At 38.2% G+C, this 15674-nt stretch overlaps 1 protein-coding gene across 1 annotated transcript in view; it reads right to left on the reverse strand.

Annotated features, from left to right (window-relative positions):
• The window catches only part of PLEKHG1 (pleckstrin homology and RhoGEF domain containing G1), a 176177-nt gene that overhangs the window by 23169 nt on the left and 137334 nt on the right, over positions 1-15674 (reverse strand). Inside the window, exons 5-13 of the mRNA XM_075267625.1 lie at positions 15371-15440; positions 9303-9349; positions 8500-8650; positions 7705-7836; positions 5863-6045; positions 3757-3852; positions 3133-3219; positions 1639-1672; positions 735-830 (exon numbers count right to left, since the gene is read on the reverse strand). Of these exons, the coding sequence (XP_075123726.1) occupies positions 735-830; positions 1639-1672; positions 3133-3219; positions 3757-3852; positions 5863-6045; positions 7705-7836; positions 8500-8650; positions 9303-9349; positions 15371-15440 (896 nt within the window). The remainder of the gene's footprint in view (positions 1-734; positions 831-1638; positions 1673-3132; positions 3220-3756; positions 3853-5862; positions 6046-7704; positions 7837-8499; positions 8651-9302; positions 9350-15370; positions 15441-15674) is intronic.

Consider the following 15674-nt stretch of genomic DNA (forward strand, 5'->3'; position numbering starts at 1 on the left):
ACCAGTTTACTGTAGTTTGCAGTTCTCCCTGACCTTGTAGGTGAAGACTAGCTGTCATATTCTGCACACAGTATGTAGAGGAAAACCTTCTCTACGGGGGCATTCACACGGAGTAACGCCGGGCGTGTATCACAGCCGTACACGCCGACGTTACAGCAGACTGCCGAACACTTCCCATTCACTTCAATGGGAGCGCTCGTGAACGCCGCTGTTACGAGCGCTCCCATTGAAGTGAATGGGAAGTGTTCGGCAGTCTGCCGTAACACCGGCGTGTACGGCTGTGATACACACCCGACGTTACTCCGTGTGAATGCTCCCTACTACGGTGCATCTCTCTTTCACTCAAACAGCCCAAGGACCATGCAGGTCATAAAGAGAAACACTGATCTTTACTGATACAAGTAAATGTGCTTTGGTTATGATTGAAAACTCAGTTTTAGCTCCAGCATCAACCTAAACACATCTCCTTATCGGTCTCCCTTAGCTACTGTTTATTCTTCCCCTTTCCATAGACTTCTATAGAAATGTATAATCTGATACATGTAACCTACAGTCAGTCAAGACTTGAGATGATTAAAGCAGAGATTTCAAAGTGAATGAATCAGCGTAGCAGGGATAGACAGGAGGAGAAAGCATTTTTCACTGCTAAGGTATATCGCAAAGTTTCTTATATTCATCAATACTACTACTTTATGCAAAGTTTATTGAAATAACAGCGACCATTTAACACTTACCAGACTTTCTCCGGATTCTACCTGAGGCAAGATCTTCCTTTACATTTGATGCCGCTTTTTTCTCTCCTTCTGCAGCATAAGAAAATCCTGGATGATCTACAATTGAACAGCAGAATTGCTTTAAATGAGTGTAATGCTATACATAGACAAGATGGCAGTTTATAAGGGGCCAAGACTAGAGAAAATATCTTAGACTATACTTCCAAAATAATACTGGTGACATGCATGGATAAGCTGGGTCCTCCAAGAGAAGAGCAAACAACGCCAACTATGATGTCCTCATTTCCTAGGTCCGTATGTTGCAGATTTACTGAGGATTTTTTGGTACAAATTCTGCACCTCAAACCTCAGCAATTTACATCAGAATTAAGCATGCAGTAGACTTTCAGATATGCAGCATGCATAAATCCCATGGAGTGTCATTGTGGATTTCATCTGTAACAATGCGTATATTGAAATCTGCAGTAAATCTATTGAACATCTGCATGTAACACATGAGAATGTTGCAGCGGATTTTACCAGAATTGCTACAAATTAGCCTGTTCCCATATCCTAATAGGACACCACAGTACTTCTGGGAAGTGGCTAGTTATAAAAATGTAGCTCTAAAGGGTAATTCTCTATTAACATATTGAGAGCATATTACTAAAACATGCCATCAATGTCTAACTGGTGAGGGTCTGACCTCTGCTATCTCTACCTATTGCTGGAATAAACTAGTAGTAGCAGATGAAGTGGCATGGTGTGTCCCTAGCGCTGTGAATACTTTATTCTAGTAATTGTTGGCAACTTCAGCACGGCAAACACCTAGCAATATGTCAACAGTGACTGTACTGAGATTACATGCCATCTTAAAATGCATAAAAAATACAAATCAGAATAGAAGCAACGAAAAAGAACTTACGGATAGCGTCCATTTCTAAAATTGCTTGTTTTGCCTACATATGAAATGAAAAATATTTGCAATAGTAAGCAACAATGTAAAGACATTCATATAAAGTATAAACAATAATACAAATAATTTGACTACATGAGGAGGCGTTCATACTTGAATAGGTTTTTAAAGGTAACTGCTGGTGTGTGCCTGCGGCCTCTTCACAGGAAGACTGTTTTTTGGTTTCCCCGCAGAGAGGCCGCAGGTGGACACCGGCGGTTGCCTTTAAAAACCCATTCAAATGATTGGGTTTTAAAGCTGAACGCCGTAAGCCGTCCCCTGTACAGTTTCGCTGGGGCTGAGGACAGAAACCTGGCGGAATGGCACAGTCTTGATTCATAATGTGTCAACTGCATGCATGTATTTCTACCACTAGATGGCAGTAACATACTGTGTTCCTCACCATGTCAGAGTGCTAGCAATATTGGAATGCAGTTATTTTAGGCAATTGAATGCCTGTACAGGATAATGCTGTATCCCACTGATTCACAGTTATATATCAGAATAAGGATTAAAAGAACCACAAAATGATCTTTAGATTAATATTTTAAAGCTAAAACTATGTATTAGAAAAGTCTTGCTGGTTTTGCTGTTCACAGCATGTAATCCATTATTTTTAGCGGAGCTATCTATCTAAAATCTGGTCTTCATTATTAAGGATGGTAAAGGCCTGGAATTATGACAGCAGAGGGCTGCAGAAAAATCACTTTAAAGTATAGATTTTTTTTTTTTCTATATCGACCCACTTTTCATCAGAATATCACCAGATTTATTAGCAGACAACGAATATTCTGTAATGAATGCAGACAACTTTGTTATCTAATCGGGCCCAAGTTAATAATTTTGGCCAATCCATACCGACCTCCCATCCCCCCACCTTCCAAGTATGCAGTATGATCTAGAGCCAACAATAAAGTTCCTGTCCCTCAGGGTAGTCATTGAAGGTGGTGAAAGTGCTCTACTAAGAAATACAACAGACTCGTAAGTATAAGTCCTCTATATTCTTTCATTGACACTTCTAACCAACAGGCACAAAAATTTTTGGACGCTGTTTTGGCTACTGATACTGCGGACCTTTAGTTGTAATATTCTGCTCTTACAAAAGGCAAGTATGTTACATTGAAAAATATATTCATAATAAAAGCTTTTTACAGCAAATGTTATGAAGCAGTCCTCAAAAAATAACAATCCCCAAATTTCAGAGTCTTTAATGTAACATGTAAGACCTGACACATCCTCATAAGGGACAGTCTGCACTTGGCAATTTCTCATTACATTCAATAAATTAGTTCCTTTATAATTAGTATTTCCTAGTAAAGACAGGTGCCATAGTGAAGCCATGTTAGAAATACAGTATTTATCCTGAGGTAGGCACAGAAGAACATTGAGTAACACCATCATACGTATCTTCCTCAAATAGCTTGGTCAACAGGACATTTTCATGAGCCGCCATAGTCCATTTACCTTTGCTGGTATTTTTGCTGGGTGGTTTTCTAGAATTAATCTCTTCAAGTGGAGAATCCACAGTCGCTTATCCTGCTGAGACTTGGCCTGACAAAATAATAGATAAGGATTCCATTATATACTTACTTCTATTACTCAATCACATCTGAAGTACTCCTCTATCGTCTGTGTACTGTCTGTTTACTGGTGCATTAATGTGGTGCTTCAGGACTGGTTGCTGCTCCTTAAGATAGACTATTAATATTTGATCAGGAGAATTAAGACAATGAGAGGGTCAACAGGATGAGCTGTAGTCAGTGCTTAAATTGGGCTGGAACACACCTTATATATACACTGTACATAAATGAGTTATTACTGTGCTCAATGTGTTTAAAGAGAATACACAAAGTTCCAAAAACTCCCTATAGGAAAACAGAGCTCTGAGCATTGTAAACGGTCATTAATAAATTAATCAACACAGAATTTTGTTATTTATGGTACAATGTGCATTTATGGGTGGACTTGAAAAAGCACAATGGTGTTATTTGTCATTTCTTCTCGACTTCCAACAGATGATATTCTAGAACAATAGTCTTTTTAGCCTTCAATCTCATATGTCACATAGGCTTGCATTAGTAGAATTACCTGCACTGTGTGTTGGAGCTTTGGATTCTTGTAATGAAAGACACTAAAGCTGAGAGGCTCCTTGGGAATCACTTCTACCAGCATTAGATTGCAGCACTGCAGGAGACAAGAAACATAAGTACAGGTTATAGCGGCTATACATAATACCTACACATTAATGCTATTTTCTGATCAAAATTTGATTTAGGTGATATGTTATGTTGAAACCAAGCAAGTTATCATCTAATGTGCTTTCTAAATGTAACAGATGAGGTGCAGCAATTAAGGGCACTGCATTATCTGTTCTACAGTACGCCATGATTTACATGACTTCAAAAAGACACCTACTCACTATTCTTCACTACCTTAAGACACAACACTAACTGATGTACAATAGTACACAATGGGAACACTGATGTACACTAGTCCATGAAAATACTATACTGATGTACAGTACTCTATTAAGACAACTACTGATAAACACTAGTTCAGGAAGATCCCACACTGATGTATACGAAAATATAAAAGATACTGTACCTCCTCACTGATGTACCCTACTCTGTGGAGACGCCTCCTCAGTGGTGTACACTACTTTCTGAAGACGCCTCCTCACTGATGTACACTAGTCTGTGGAGACGCCTCCTCACTGATGTACACTAGTCTGTGGAGACGCCTCCTCACTGATGTACACTAGTCTGTGGAGACGCCTCCTCACTGATGTACACTAGTCTGTGGAGACGCCTCCTCACTGACGTACACTAGTCTGTGGAGACGCCTCCTCACTGATGTACACTAGTCTGTGGAGACGCCTCCTCACTGAGGTACACTAGTCTGTGGAGACGCCTCCTCACTGACGTACACTAGTCTGTGGAGACGCCTCCTCACTGATGTACACTAGTCTGTGGAGACGCCTCCTCACTGATGTACACTAGTCTGTGGAGAAGCCTCCTCACTGACGTACACTAGTCTGTGGAGACGCCTCCTCACTGACGTACACTAGTCTGTGGAGACGTCTCCTCACTGACGTACACTAGTCTGTGGAGACGCCTCCTCACTGATGTACACTAGTCTGTGGAGACGCCTCCTCACTGATGTACGCTTCTCACTACTCTGTGAAGATGCCTCCTCACTGCTATACGCTACTTTCAGAACATGCCTACTCACTGATGTATACTACCTTGTGAAGACACTCACAGAACAGTTACACTCCATAAGAACACTAAACTCAGTAATGTAGTGTACGCCATGAAGGCATCTACTGACTGAATACTCTGGAAACATCTCATGGTTATATAATAGCACTACACAAAGACAACTCTCAAGCTGTACTCCCTGAAACCTTAGCACTCCCAAATATCACTCGCCAGCTAGCATTTGACTGCATGGATACAAGGTAGCATAGGGATAACTTTTGTTTCTGTGCCATATTAGACATATAAAAGCCTTAGAGTGGGAACCTGGCTAGAGTCCTGTCTCTGGATCAGAATAAAGAATAAATGTTCTGTAGGAACATTTCCTGCTGTGATGGACTCAGGCCAGCAATTTATGTAAATGACATATAATGCTATAGAAGTGCCAGGCTGGCCAATGCTTCACTAGCAATATCAGCTGTTTGCTTGGGGTGTCAGGGGCAGAATTCAATTGTCCCTGGGGTGTCATCCATTGTCCTAGGGGTGACATTCTTAAAGGGGCTGTCTTTAATAGGGCATCCTCTTTAAACCATTCTAGGGTAGGTCTATGGTGCATTTGTATCATAGTTTTACTGGCTTTGACATGGCAGGAAGCTCGTAACACTGGTCTATCATGTAAAGAATTTATAATCTTCTAATAACTTTTGTGTTCTAGAGTTATAGGGGTTACATAGGGAACCATTTCACTTTAGAGTAGATACAAGGAGAATCCTAAGCATGTATATTAACATATCTGTGAGATCTGCATGCCCTAGTAACAGTCCAGAATCTCTGACACAAGCTTCTGTCATGTCTTCTTTACTAATAGTTGTTTTCAAGTGTGTCACAAAATGCATGTGACCAGTGAATCATTGCGAAGCTGTCAGACTGCCACAAAGGAAATCTTGTTCCAATGAATGAGATGCAGCACGGCCAACACTTCAGAACTCTGACCTACCAGGATATGGGCTTTGTATGTGTAAGAGTCGTCTCTTTTCTTTGTGATGAGGAGCAGCTTGTCAAACAGAAACAAAGTGCGTTCATTCTTGGCTCGTTGGAAACGAAACGTGCCCTCCAATACTAGCTCTCCATACGTTGACAAGTCTGGTCCTGTCCAGTTAGTGAGCAGGCTCTGAATCTCCTAAAGGTGGCATCAAGAGTAAAATTTAGAAATCAAAAGCCATATTGCATGGTTCAGCATCATTGTATATACAGGTGTACAAGATATATTCAAGTCAATGAAATCTGTTACACACATATTCAGGGTCCACATTAGTGTGAATATATGTGTGTATAGGTGAATATAATGTACAGAGGCATAACTTAAAGCCCCTGGGCTCCAGCACAATTTTGTAACAGGGCCCCTACCTATCTTGTGCCATTTGGGCCCGGTAGGGATAGCTACCACTACATCCCCTATAGCTATACTGTGTGTGTGTGTGTGTGTGTGTGTGTGTGTGTGTGTGTGTGTGTGTATATGTGTGTGAATCTAACACCCACACACATATATATGTGTGTATTATGCAAATGTATTATGTATGCTGCAACGCTTTTCACAGAAGATAGCAATACACAATGAAAATACATTTTTCAATAACATTTCATTGGTTTTGTTGTCTTCCATAAGACTGCTGCAGCAGTTTAAGCAATTGCAGCAATTACATATGTGTTATATGTAGAACACGTGTGTTATAAGTATATATAACGTATAACACACACATAACACACACATATAACACACGTATAACACACACATAATTGCTGCAATTGCTTAAACTGCTGCAGCAGTCTTATGGAAGACTGTATCTATATACACTGATATATCTATAAATAGAAATAGATACATACATAAGCGATAGATACATACATGAGAGAAATACATACATGTATTAACATGTATAATATATGTTTATATAGTATATAAACTATAAGGTTATGTATTTTAGTGTTACAGTCCTAATGAAGAAATGAATTTGGTATTCAAGGCATTTCTGCAACTTCATTATTCTTTTACAAAAGGATTATTACCCATTGCTGTTATTATTTTATTAATTTTTGGTAATTAAATTCTGATTTAGGAATAATTTGATTAAAACGTATGTATATTTGCAGGATCGCAAGTACAAAATCTCTAAGACAATGGAAAATATTATTAGTTTAAACTATGCCGACATATTCACTCCTGATAAAGATCAACATCTGACAAAATGATTGTAGCACATGAACCCTTGTGTCCACCAAAATAGAGAATCTCACTGCGGCTGACCTTCATTATTATGTACGGAAGCTGGAAACACTAATCTGCTGAGTCACCTCGTGCCAACTCTCTCTAATTACTACCAAATTTGTATGAAAGTAGACTCGCGGCTGTGAGGATGATCTGTATAATCTGGCCTCACACAAGCTTTTTAATAGTTTTTTTTGCAGTTTTATTTTTTACAAACATTTTAAACTCACTGCAGCCACGTTACATATTCAATAAGAAATTATGAATTACATTCGGTGCATTTTTTTCTTCATGGAATTGTTTGCTTCAATTTATTTATTTATTTTTTTAAATTCAATATGCTCTGTGTCAGGCTTATTTCATCAATTTTCTCTTTTCATTTTACAAAATAAAAGCACTGCAAAACCTCTGTGTGACCAAGGGTGATGGAGGAGGAGGGGGAAAGCTCAAAAATGCTAAGCAATACTAACTTAAAAAAAATAAAAAAAATATAAAATGTTTATAAAGTTATAAGGGGAATCTGTAAACATTACAATATAGATATACAGTAATTAATACTAAAGACATATGTACCTGAAGTCTGATGTCATGTTCATGCTTCCTTTTCATGTCATTAATATGCCATGCCACTCGCTGCATTGTGTCAATTGCATCAAGGACAACATCATACCCATCTGTGTCCTTATCTAGGTGGTTGGATATCTCCTGAAACATTGAAGAAATAAAAACAAACACATTTTTCAGTATTTTCATATGGTCCCATAGAATATACTATGTGCTGTACAATGCCAGTTATCCTTTAAATGATGGTCCTAACATAAAAACTCTTCAAAGCTGTCCCAACATTTAGTTGAATGGAAAATTCTATATTTACACCAACAATTAAACTGAATGTGGGGAAAATATTTTATTTTCATCTCTAATTTTACTTTAATATGTACTATGCCATACTGTAGCACGACATGACTTACAGGATTAGTAGATTAAAAAAAATATATAACAATGATTGTGTTGGTATAAAATATTCAATGTTATTTCTGGCAATCCTTTTATCTGGTTTTATTTTTCTTGCTTTATACTTCACACAAATGATAATTCCCTAAGCCAAAAGATATGGCGTTGTCTTGAGAGTATTGGTGGTAGAATTTCATAAACCTTTTAGCAATAATAATAAGCAAACAATGACTTGCCTTAGGTCATCAAAATCATGAGCCTATGTAATCAAGACCATGACTTTTACTGCCAGCCACACCTAGTCACTGAGCGGGAGCCAAGTTGCCTTTCCCTCTTAGTCTAGATTTTTATTTGGCAAAAATATCTAAAAATCAACAATCTTCCATTAACTGCACCTCTCGTGTGATCACTTACATGCAGCAGCAGATGGTACTTAAGGATCCTTTGAACAGGTTTCAAAAGGTAAGATCCCAGAGGAAGACTATGTTGTAGAACTTCTTGCCTTTCTCTGAAGAATTTTGCAAGGATCTTGTTTCTCATGCATTCTGTTAGCACAGCCACAGACCTGTAAATATATAGTAGTTTGTTACGTTGCAAGTATATTACGATGGTTTTACATTTGCGCTCTTTAGTCCATCCTTGGTGTATTGTAGGAAAAGAAGACTGTATTAAACTATAAAAGGTATGAAGGACAGCAATGGATTCTGAGGGACCATTGACCATAATGGGGTCTGTTGGGTATCAGTTGTTAACTCCCCAACATCGGATGAAAAAGACATGCTTGAATCTGCAATTTTAGAAGGACTCAACGCTGGAGGGTCCCAGTGGAGACTTTAACATGAATAGGAACATAGCCCTAGCCTTCTAAACAATACCAACTATATGAAGTGTAGTAGTCAAGGATGTATAGCAGTTGCTTTGATATATGATCACCTATGAATAAGAACACAGGTCAGCCATAGATGGCATTTTTCACTCTACTGAAATTTTATGCTCACAAGGCAAGCTAATGTAATGTACGCTAAGCCATATTATACACAACACATGCTGGAGCCTGCTCATGGGCACCACTTGAAGTAATAACAATTAATGAACTCATGAGCATGATGGAAATTTCAAGATGTCTTGAGAGAAATTTTAAGTTCATTTTCCAAAAATCAACAACAGACACAAAATTGGCACCATACATGTAGTCAAAATACAAGAGGCAGACATACCTTGGATAGTTTGTGCAATATTGTGTGTAGATGTGAAATTCTTCACTCTGAAAAGAATAGTTATACAATTATTATTAATAATTCTCTATACAATGACCAATAGTTGGCGGTTTTGAGCAAGCTGAGTAGTTTAAATGGGCTGTGTACTTTTTAAATTAATGCCAGCTGAACATCCCAATTTTTGGGTGACCATCCAGTAGATCCCAACTTTCCTCTGATGGCAGATGCTGATGGAAAGAAAGATCAGGCATGATGGATTTCAATGTACCTGATCTTTTTGTTCTCAGTACCAATAAGCAATCTCTAAAGGGTACGTGACACTGACTTACTCCCCATTCGTAAGACAGGCATGCTTGATCAAGCGTGCCTGTTTATGATGGAGCCTGGCGGTACCGTCAGCCAGACAAGCACAGACAGCTATCTAAGATGTACATCTGATTAACTCATCAGGGCAGACTTTCTAAGGCGCTACGTTACTTATGTGGTGTCAATAAGTCACACCTTGGGACTGCAATTTTATAAATGGCACTTATAAGAATTTTAGTTACATGTGCAGTTTTATGGCACCTTCACCAATTTCCAAAACATGGGCACGTTAAGGGTCATAATTTAAGACAGTTCTGTTGTAAATGGTGCCTACAAGTTGATGTGTTTTTTCCTATGCCTCGTAAATCAGGTTTATAATCCACCTGTGCAGGGATCATGAATATGATGATCTAGATTACAAATTACTAAATTATACAAATCAAGGTTGGGTTTTTAGGGGCGCATTTAGGCATTCAGGTGTTTGCATGCAATTTCTGAAGAAAACAGAGCGAGTGAAAAATATATATTAGTACCAATTTATTAATTGTTCATTCTATTCTTTTATCCCCATACAGCTGAATATTGTTGGCAGTGTATCTCCTGTTTACATGAGTGTGCGCGCTACCGACAAACTTTGACTTATGTCCAAATAAAAGAGGAGATCAATGACAAACTAGTGTTTGCTCATTTTTCAGTGGATTGACGGTAGGTCTACCTGGGTCAGTGAGTGGAAAAGAACATTGGTATGACGCTACTCAGCTGATCACCTCCACATGTAAGGGTCTCCAAGTCTGAGACCAAACAAGCTAGCCAGACAGAGCCTGTTTAGGAAACACTGGTGCAGTTTACAGATAGGCATCCACATATACAACATTTAAAGAAACCAGTATAGAAAACACCAACAACTAATGGATAGAAGGGGTAAAGAAACAAACATGAGTGAAATCCTATCTGTAGTTATCTATTGTCCAATGACTATGTACACAAACATGCAGGCTGAAGACACAAAACAAAGCAATGATGTACAAAAATAGCCTCTGTTACACCTTAAAGAAGAGCAAATCTTAAAGGACTACAGAAATGCAATAAAACATCTTCAATATTATAAAACTGGATATGCATCCAGTTATCTGCTGATCATCAAATCTTTGTCACAGTGTAGTGCACATGATATGTATATAAATGGTGAACAAAAGTGAACTGTCTTGACACCATTAGAAAAAATGCCGTTGTTACAAATGTGGCCATCTATAGTTAAAGGGGTTGGCCACTTTCAGACCAATATTGACAAACAAATGTACAATAAAAAGATATACAATTTTCCAATATACTTTCTGTATCAATTCCTCACGGTTTGCTAGATCTCGGCTTGCTGTTATTCATTCTGTTACTTCTAGTGGATAAAACTCTGGCCATGGTCATGTGATTTACGGTCCATGGTCATGTGATTTCCGGTCCATGGTCATGTGATGAGCACACAGGTGCCGCTCGTTATAGTCACAGCACAGTAATCAGACATCTGCCTGGTAATCAGCAGTGCACCTGTGTGCTCATCACATGACCATGGACCGTAAATCACATGACCATGCTCAGAGTTTTATCCTCTAGAAATAACAGAATGAATGACAGCAAGCCGAAATCTAGAAAACCGTGAGTAATAGATACAGAAAGTATATTGGAAAATTGTATATCTTTTTATTGTACATTTGTTTGTCAATATTGGTCTGAAAGTGGCCAACCCCTTTAAGGAATTGTATTTTAAGTCTGCCAAGCTTTACATTCTCATTGTATTATTATCACTGCAAATAAAATGTATAAAGAACAACCAATATCTCCCCAAAAATACTACAAGGTTGCCCTGGCCAACGTGTTCACTTTGACCTTAAAAGAGCCTTGGGAGTGACTAATAAGACCAATCCTGCTGCGTAACTTCAGATTAAGACCTCCATACTCTTAGGCAAAGTTAGGCAAATCCATTTATTTTGGTGGAAGTGGCCAACAGTGTAATGTATATAGCGGTCTCCCAATGTTCCACGGACAGATGATGTCAGGGGAGAGAAGGAATGGTATGCTGAATTTTAACACTAATTCTTTGTTCTTAGGGGAGGTAAGTTGCCAGCAAAGTGGTCTTTCTCCTTTCTCTCCATTGGTAACACATGCACAGTCACACGAATCAAGCATGTACATGGGGGAAAATAGGGAGGAAAAGGCGACAGCTATTGAATAGACCTATTGCTAAAAAAAAATCATTTCTCTTGGTATGAAAAGATTCCATATTTTGCATTAAATAGTTATTAGGCTTTGCCATTTAATATGTATTGTATATGATTGATTCTCTTCAATACCAGACAAAGCCCATTGACAAACTGTCAAATAAACATTGTAAAATAGCAGACCCCTTTTCCTAATCTCTGACAACCCTGTTAATACTGTCATGTTTTGCAAGAAAAAAAAAAAAACAAGCAAACAAGCAAAGCATAATGTTTTTGTCTGACCTCTGTATAAGCAATGCCGCCCCTGCTACCTTTTGTGTCACCCCCTCTACCTTATAGATTGTAAGCTCTTGCGAGCAGGGCCCTCAGTCCCACTGTGTGAAATGACGTTCTTTTTTATGTATCTGTCTGTATTTGAACCCTACTAATTGCACAGTGCTGTGGAATATGTTGGCGCTATATAAATATTTATTATTATTATTATTATTATTATTACTACTATTATTAATGTAATATATGCCATAAGTATGTTTAAATGAATGGGGCTGGTTGCAGCTCCTGGTACAGGCAGCTGGAGCCTCAATGTGCAGGGAAAACCAGTCAACAGGTTTCAGCACTGAAGTCCCTTTATTCTTAGGATCAGTGTAGGTCCAAAGGTCGGACGCCACCAGTCAAAGTGATCCTAGCAATCCTAGTGCTCTTATTTCTAAGATGGAAAAGTCACTTTACACCATGTTATTTACAGGGCCTGATAGGTTTTAATGTGTTCTCTATATAACTCCCATTCTTCAGTTATCCATTGCCCTACCTCATATATATCAGCTGGTTGCTACATATATAAGTATTTTCTGGCAGCATAATGTGGTACAATAGCTTATATTGCAATGTATAACTTGCATAATCTTAGAACATAATCTTCTGGTCTTGCTAGCTAAGGGAGTGTTATAAGCACTATACAAATACACTTCATATACATTTGTTTCTTAGATACCCATACACCACTGCACAGAGCGTGATAAATGAAAAAGAACAAATATATTGTTTAATGTATGTCTTATATTTCACATCGGGTATCAGGAGTTTAAAGGGCAAAAAACATATGAAACATTTTAGGTGTGGTTTACCAAAGAGAAAAATACCTTGGAATCTACTGATCTGAGATACAAAAGGGTAATATTTCAGCGAAATTTAATCTACCATTTAAAAGCAACATACTTGATAGTAAGGTGTTTTCTGTTTTAGAAAATCCATTGTCATAGACTATAATAGAGAATTCTGAGTTAATTTGGGGGGGGGGGATGAGTTCTCTGCTCAGCATCCTCTTTTGGCCAGATTGACCCTAGAAGACCTGCCATTTTCTGTATTACACAGACAGCTCCTGGTTTTGAATGGACAAGGTGTATCGCCTAAAGTGGTTCACTGCTCAAGGTGGAAACCCAGGGGCTAGTGGTGATGGGGTAAAATAAAAAAAAAGTGTATTCATTTACCCATGGTCTTCCTTTTTGGCAGGTGGTTCCCCCTTCCATCTCAAGCCCCACTAGCCTGCCTGGAACTGAAGCAGTCAGGTGACCTCTGCAGTAAATCACTGGCATAAGTTGGCACATTTTAGGCATAGGTGACATATTAGTAATGGCATCACCAGTATGCAATATGTCGCTAATAAAGCCAGCGATTAAAATTGGGAACATGATGCCAGAATGGATGACTTGTAAATGATCAATGGGGGTTACTTTGTGGTCGAAACTACATGAACATCCCAAGGTTTAGAAGCAGTCGAATACAAAAATGAGAAGACTCCTCTCCCCTAATAGAACATGAAACTATGTTTCTAGCTATAGAAGTTATACTATATTTCTATTTATACATAATTGATCATTTTATTGTAGTGGTAATGATTTGAACAACATATAATACTGGCTGGTGATGAAAAAGATGCCATAGACAATGTTATGACTTGATCTTTCTGATCCCTTGGTGTCCTTTATGAAAATGAAGAAATCATGTAATATAATTATTTTATTCCATATATAGTATACTGTATACTGTAGTATAACTCCACCAACCAACCTTTTGTAGCAATATGGTAAATAGGAGACAGAAAGAGTGGATCCCGTGAGCGCTCCTGACTTTTCTGCTTTAGTAAATACTTGTATTCCCATAATACAAATACATATATACTTGTATTCTTGCACATCTTCTCTTAGATATCTGCACTTTGCTATTCTGTCTAAAAATGTATGAAACGATTCCTCTTGTCTAATAGGCATGTCCCGGATCTGGAGAGCACTGACTAGGCCGTGTCTTAGTCTGTTGGTCACACCCAGTTGTCACAGTTTAAACCTAGTTGTATTCATGAACATAGCGCTAACCTCGCCTCCCCATAGGGTTATCATATTGATAAGCTTCTATGTATATACAGCAGCTGGCTATCAATCGCCATCCTGAGGGGATGTGTTTGTGCTCTGCTCATGAATCCAACTAGACTCAAACTAACAGACCATTGTATTCTTCCATTGCTACTAGTAAAACAGCACATATATTGGAAAGATCACGGATTGGCTCAGGTCACAGCTTTTACATCACGACAAAAAAAAAAAAAAATTACAGAAACCATAAACCGAAAAAAAAAAGTTACAAAACATGGAGCTCAGTTATATAAAGATAGGTATGCCTTAAGTTTATTTCCTTAACATATCATGTAAAGAATATATGCAGCACATACAAATTTACAGAAACAGGGATAGTCTATCTACTGAAGAAAAGATGTTCCTAAAAAAATCCTATGTTTGACAAAGTAAAGCACATAAATGATGATGTATATTAGCAAGCTGAGCCAGTTCTCTGGGTGTGTCCCTTGTATTGCGAAAAGCTGCCAGACACATGAATTCTACAAGTATCTGAAGGAAATGGACAGTTCATTGCAAGACAAGTAAGAAAACCCTCTACTTTTTACCAGTTTGAGGAATACACACAAAGCGTACAAGCAATAGATGAAGGAGCTAAACCTATAAGGACCTTCTACAGATCCTATTATCTGGTCAATTATTTGCAACTACTGATTTTAGGAACGTTCATTCCCAATAACTAGACAATTCCAATATGCAATAGATCACCCGATAGACTTATCTGCAGGGTTATCTGCCCTGTTAGGCTACAGAAAAAAATGCTAGAATGCAAATAGTATGGGTATAAAAATACAAAAATTCAGCCATCCCCATCAGTAGTGATGATCTGCTTTACATGTAGCAAAGTACGAAGAACAAACTTTCCTACAAATATCTCTTTTGGATCATCATCTGTCCAGACATCTACAGATTGTGATCTATTGTCTCCTTTGTCAGTCCTTTCAGGCCCAATAGAGACTGACCATGCTGTTCAATGGGACTACTGTAAATAAATCCTGGAAAATAATTGCCCCATTAAACAATACCCTATAACTCTTATTCAACAATTATATAACATAGGATTCTTAACAATAAATAGAATTTTTAATCAGCTTTCAGTTTGGTTTTATTGAAAATGCAGTTTGAGAGATTTTGTGAACGTTACCTTTGACACAAAACATTCGGCAATTGCAACCGGGTCATTGTCACAGTTTTCTAGCTCTTGAAGTAGTTCACTGAGGGATGAAAAAACAAAAAACATTAGAAAGAGCAATACAAGTGAGAGATGTTGCCATATTAACCGTGACTGCTATATCGAACTGTGCTTGCATTGCCATGCTATTGGAGTGGAGTCACATGTCCAAGCACACTCTTACTATAGTGCTGGATATGCAATACAATGAAGACAAGGGTCTTCCCAGTACAAAAATAAAGGCGTCCTCATCATGTATAATATTGAATACCATTCA

The sequence above is a fragment of the Leptodactylus fuscus genome, chromosome 3 (genome assembly GCF_031893055.1).
Source record: "Leptodactylus fuscus isolate aLepFus1 chromosome 3, aLepFus1.hap2, whole genome shotgun sequence".
Classification (NCBI taxonomy): Eukaryota; Metazoa; Chordata; class Amphibia; order Anura; family Leptodactylidae; genus Leptodactylus; species Leptodactylus fuscus.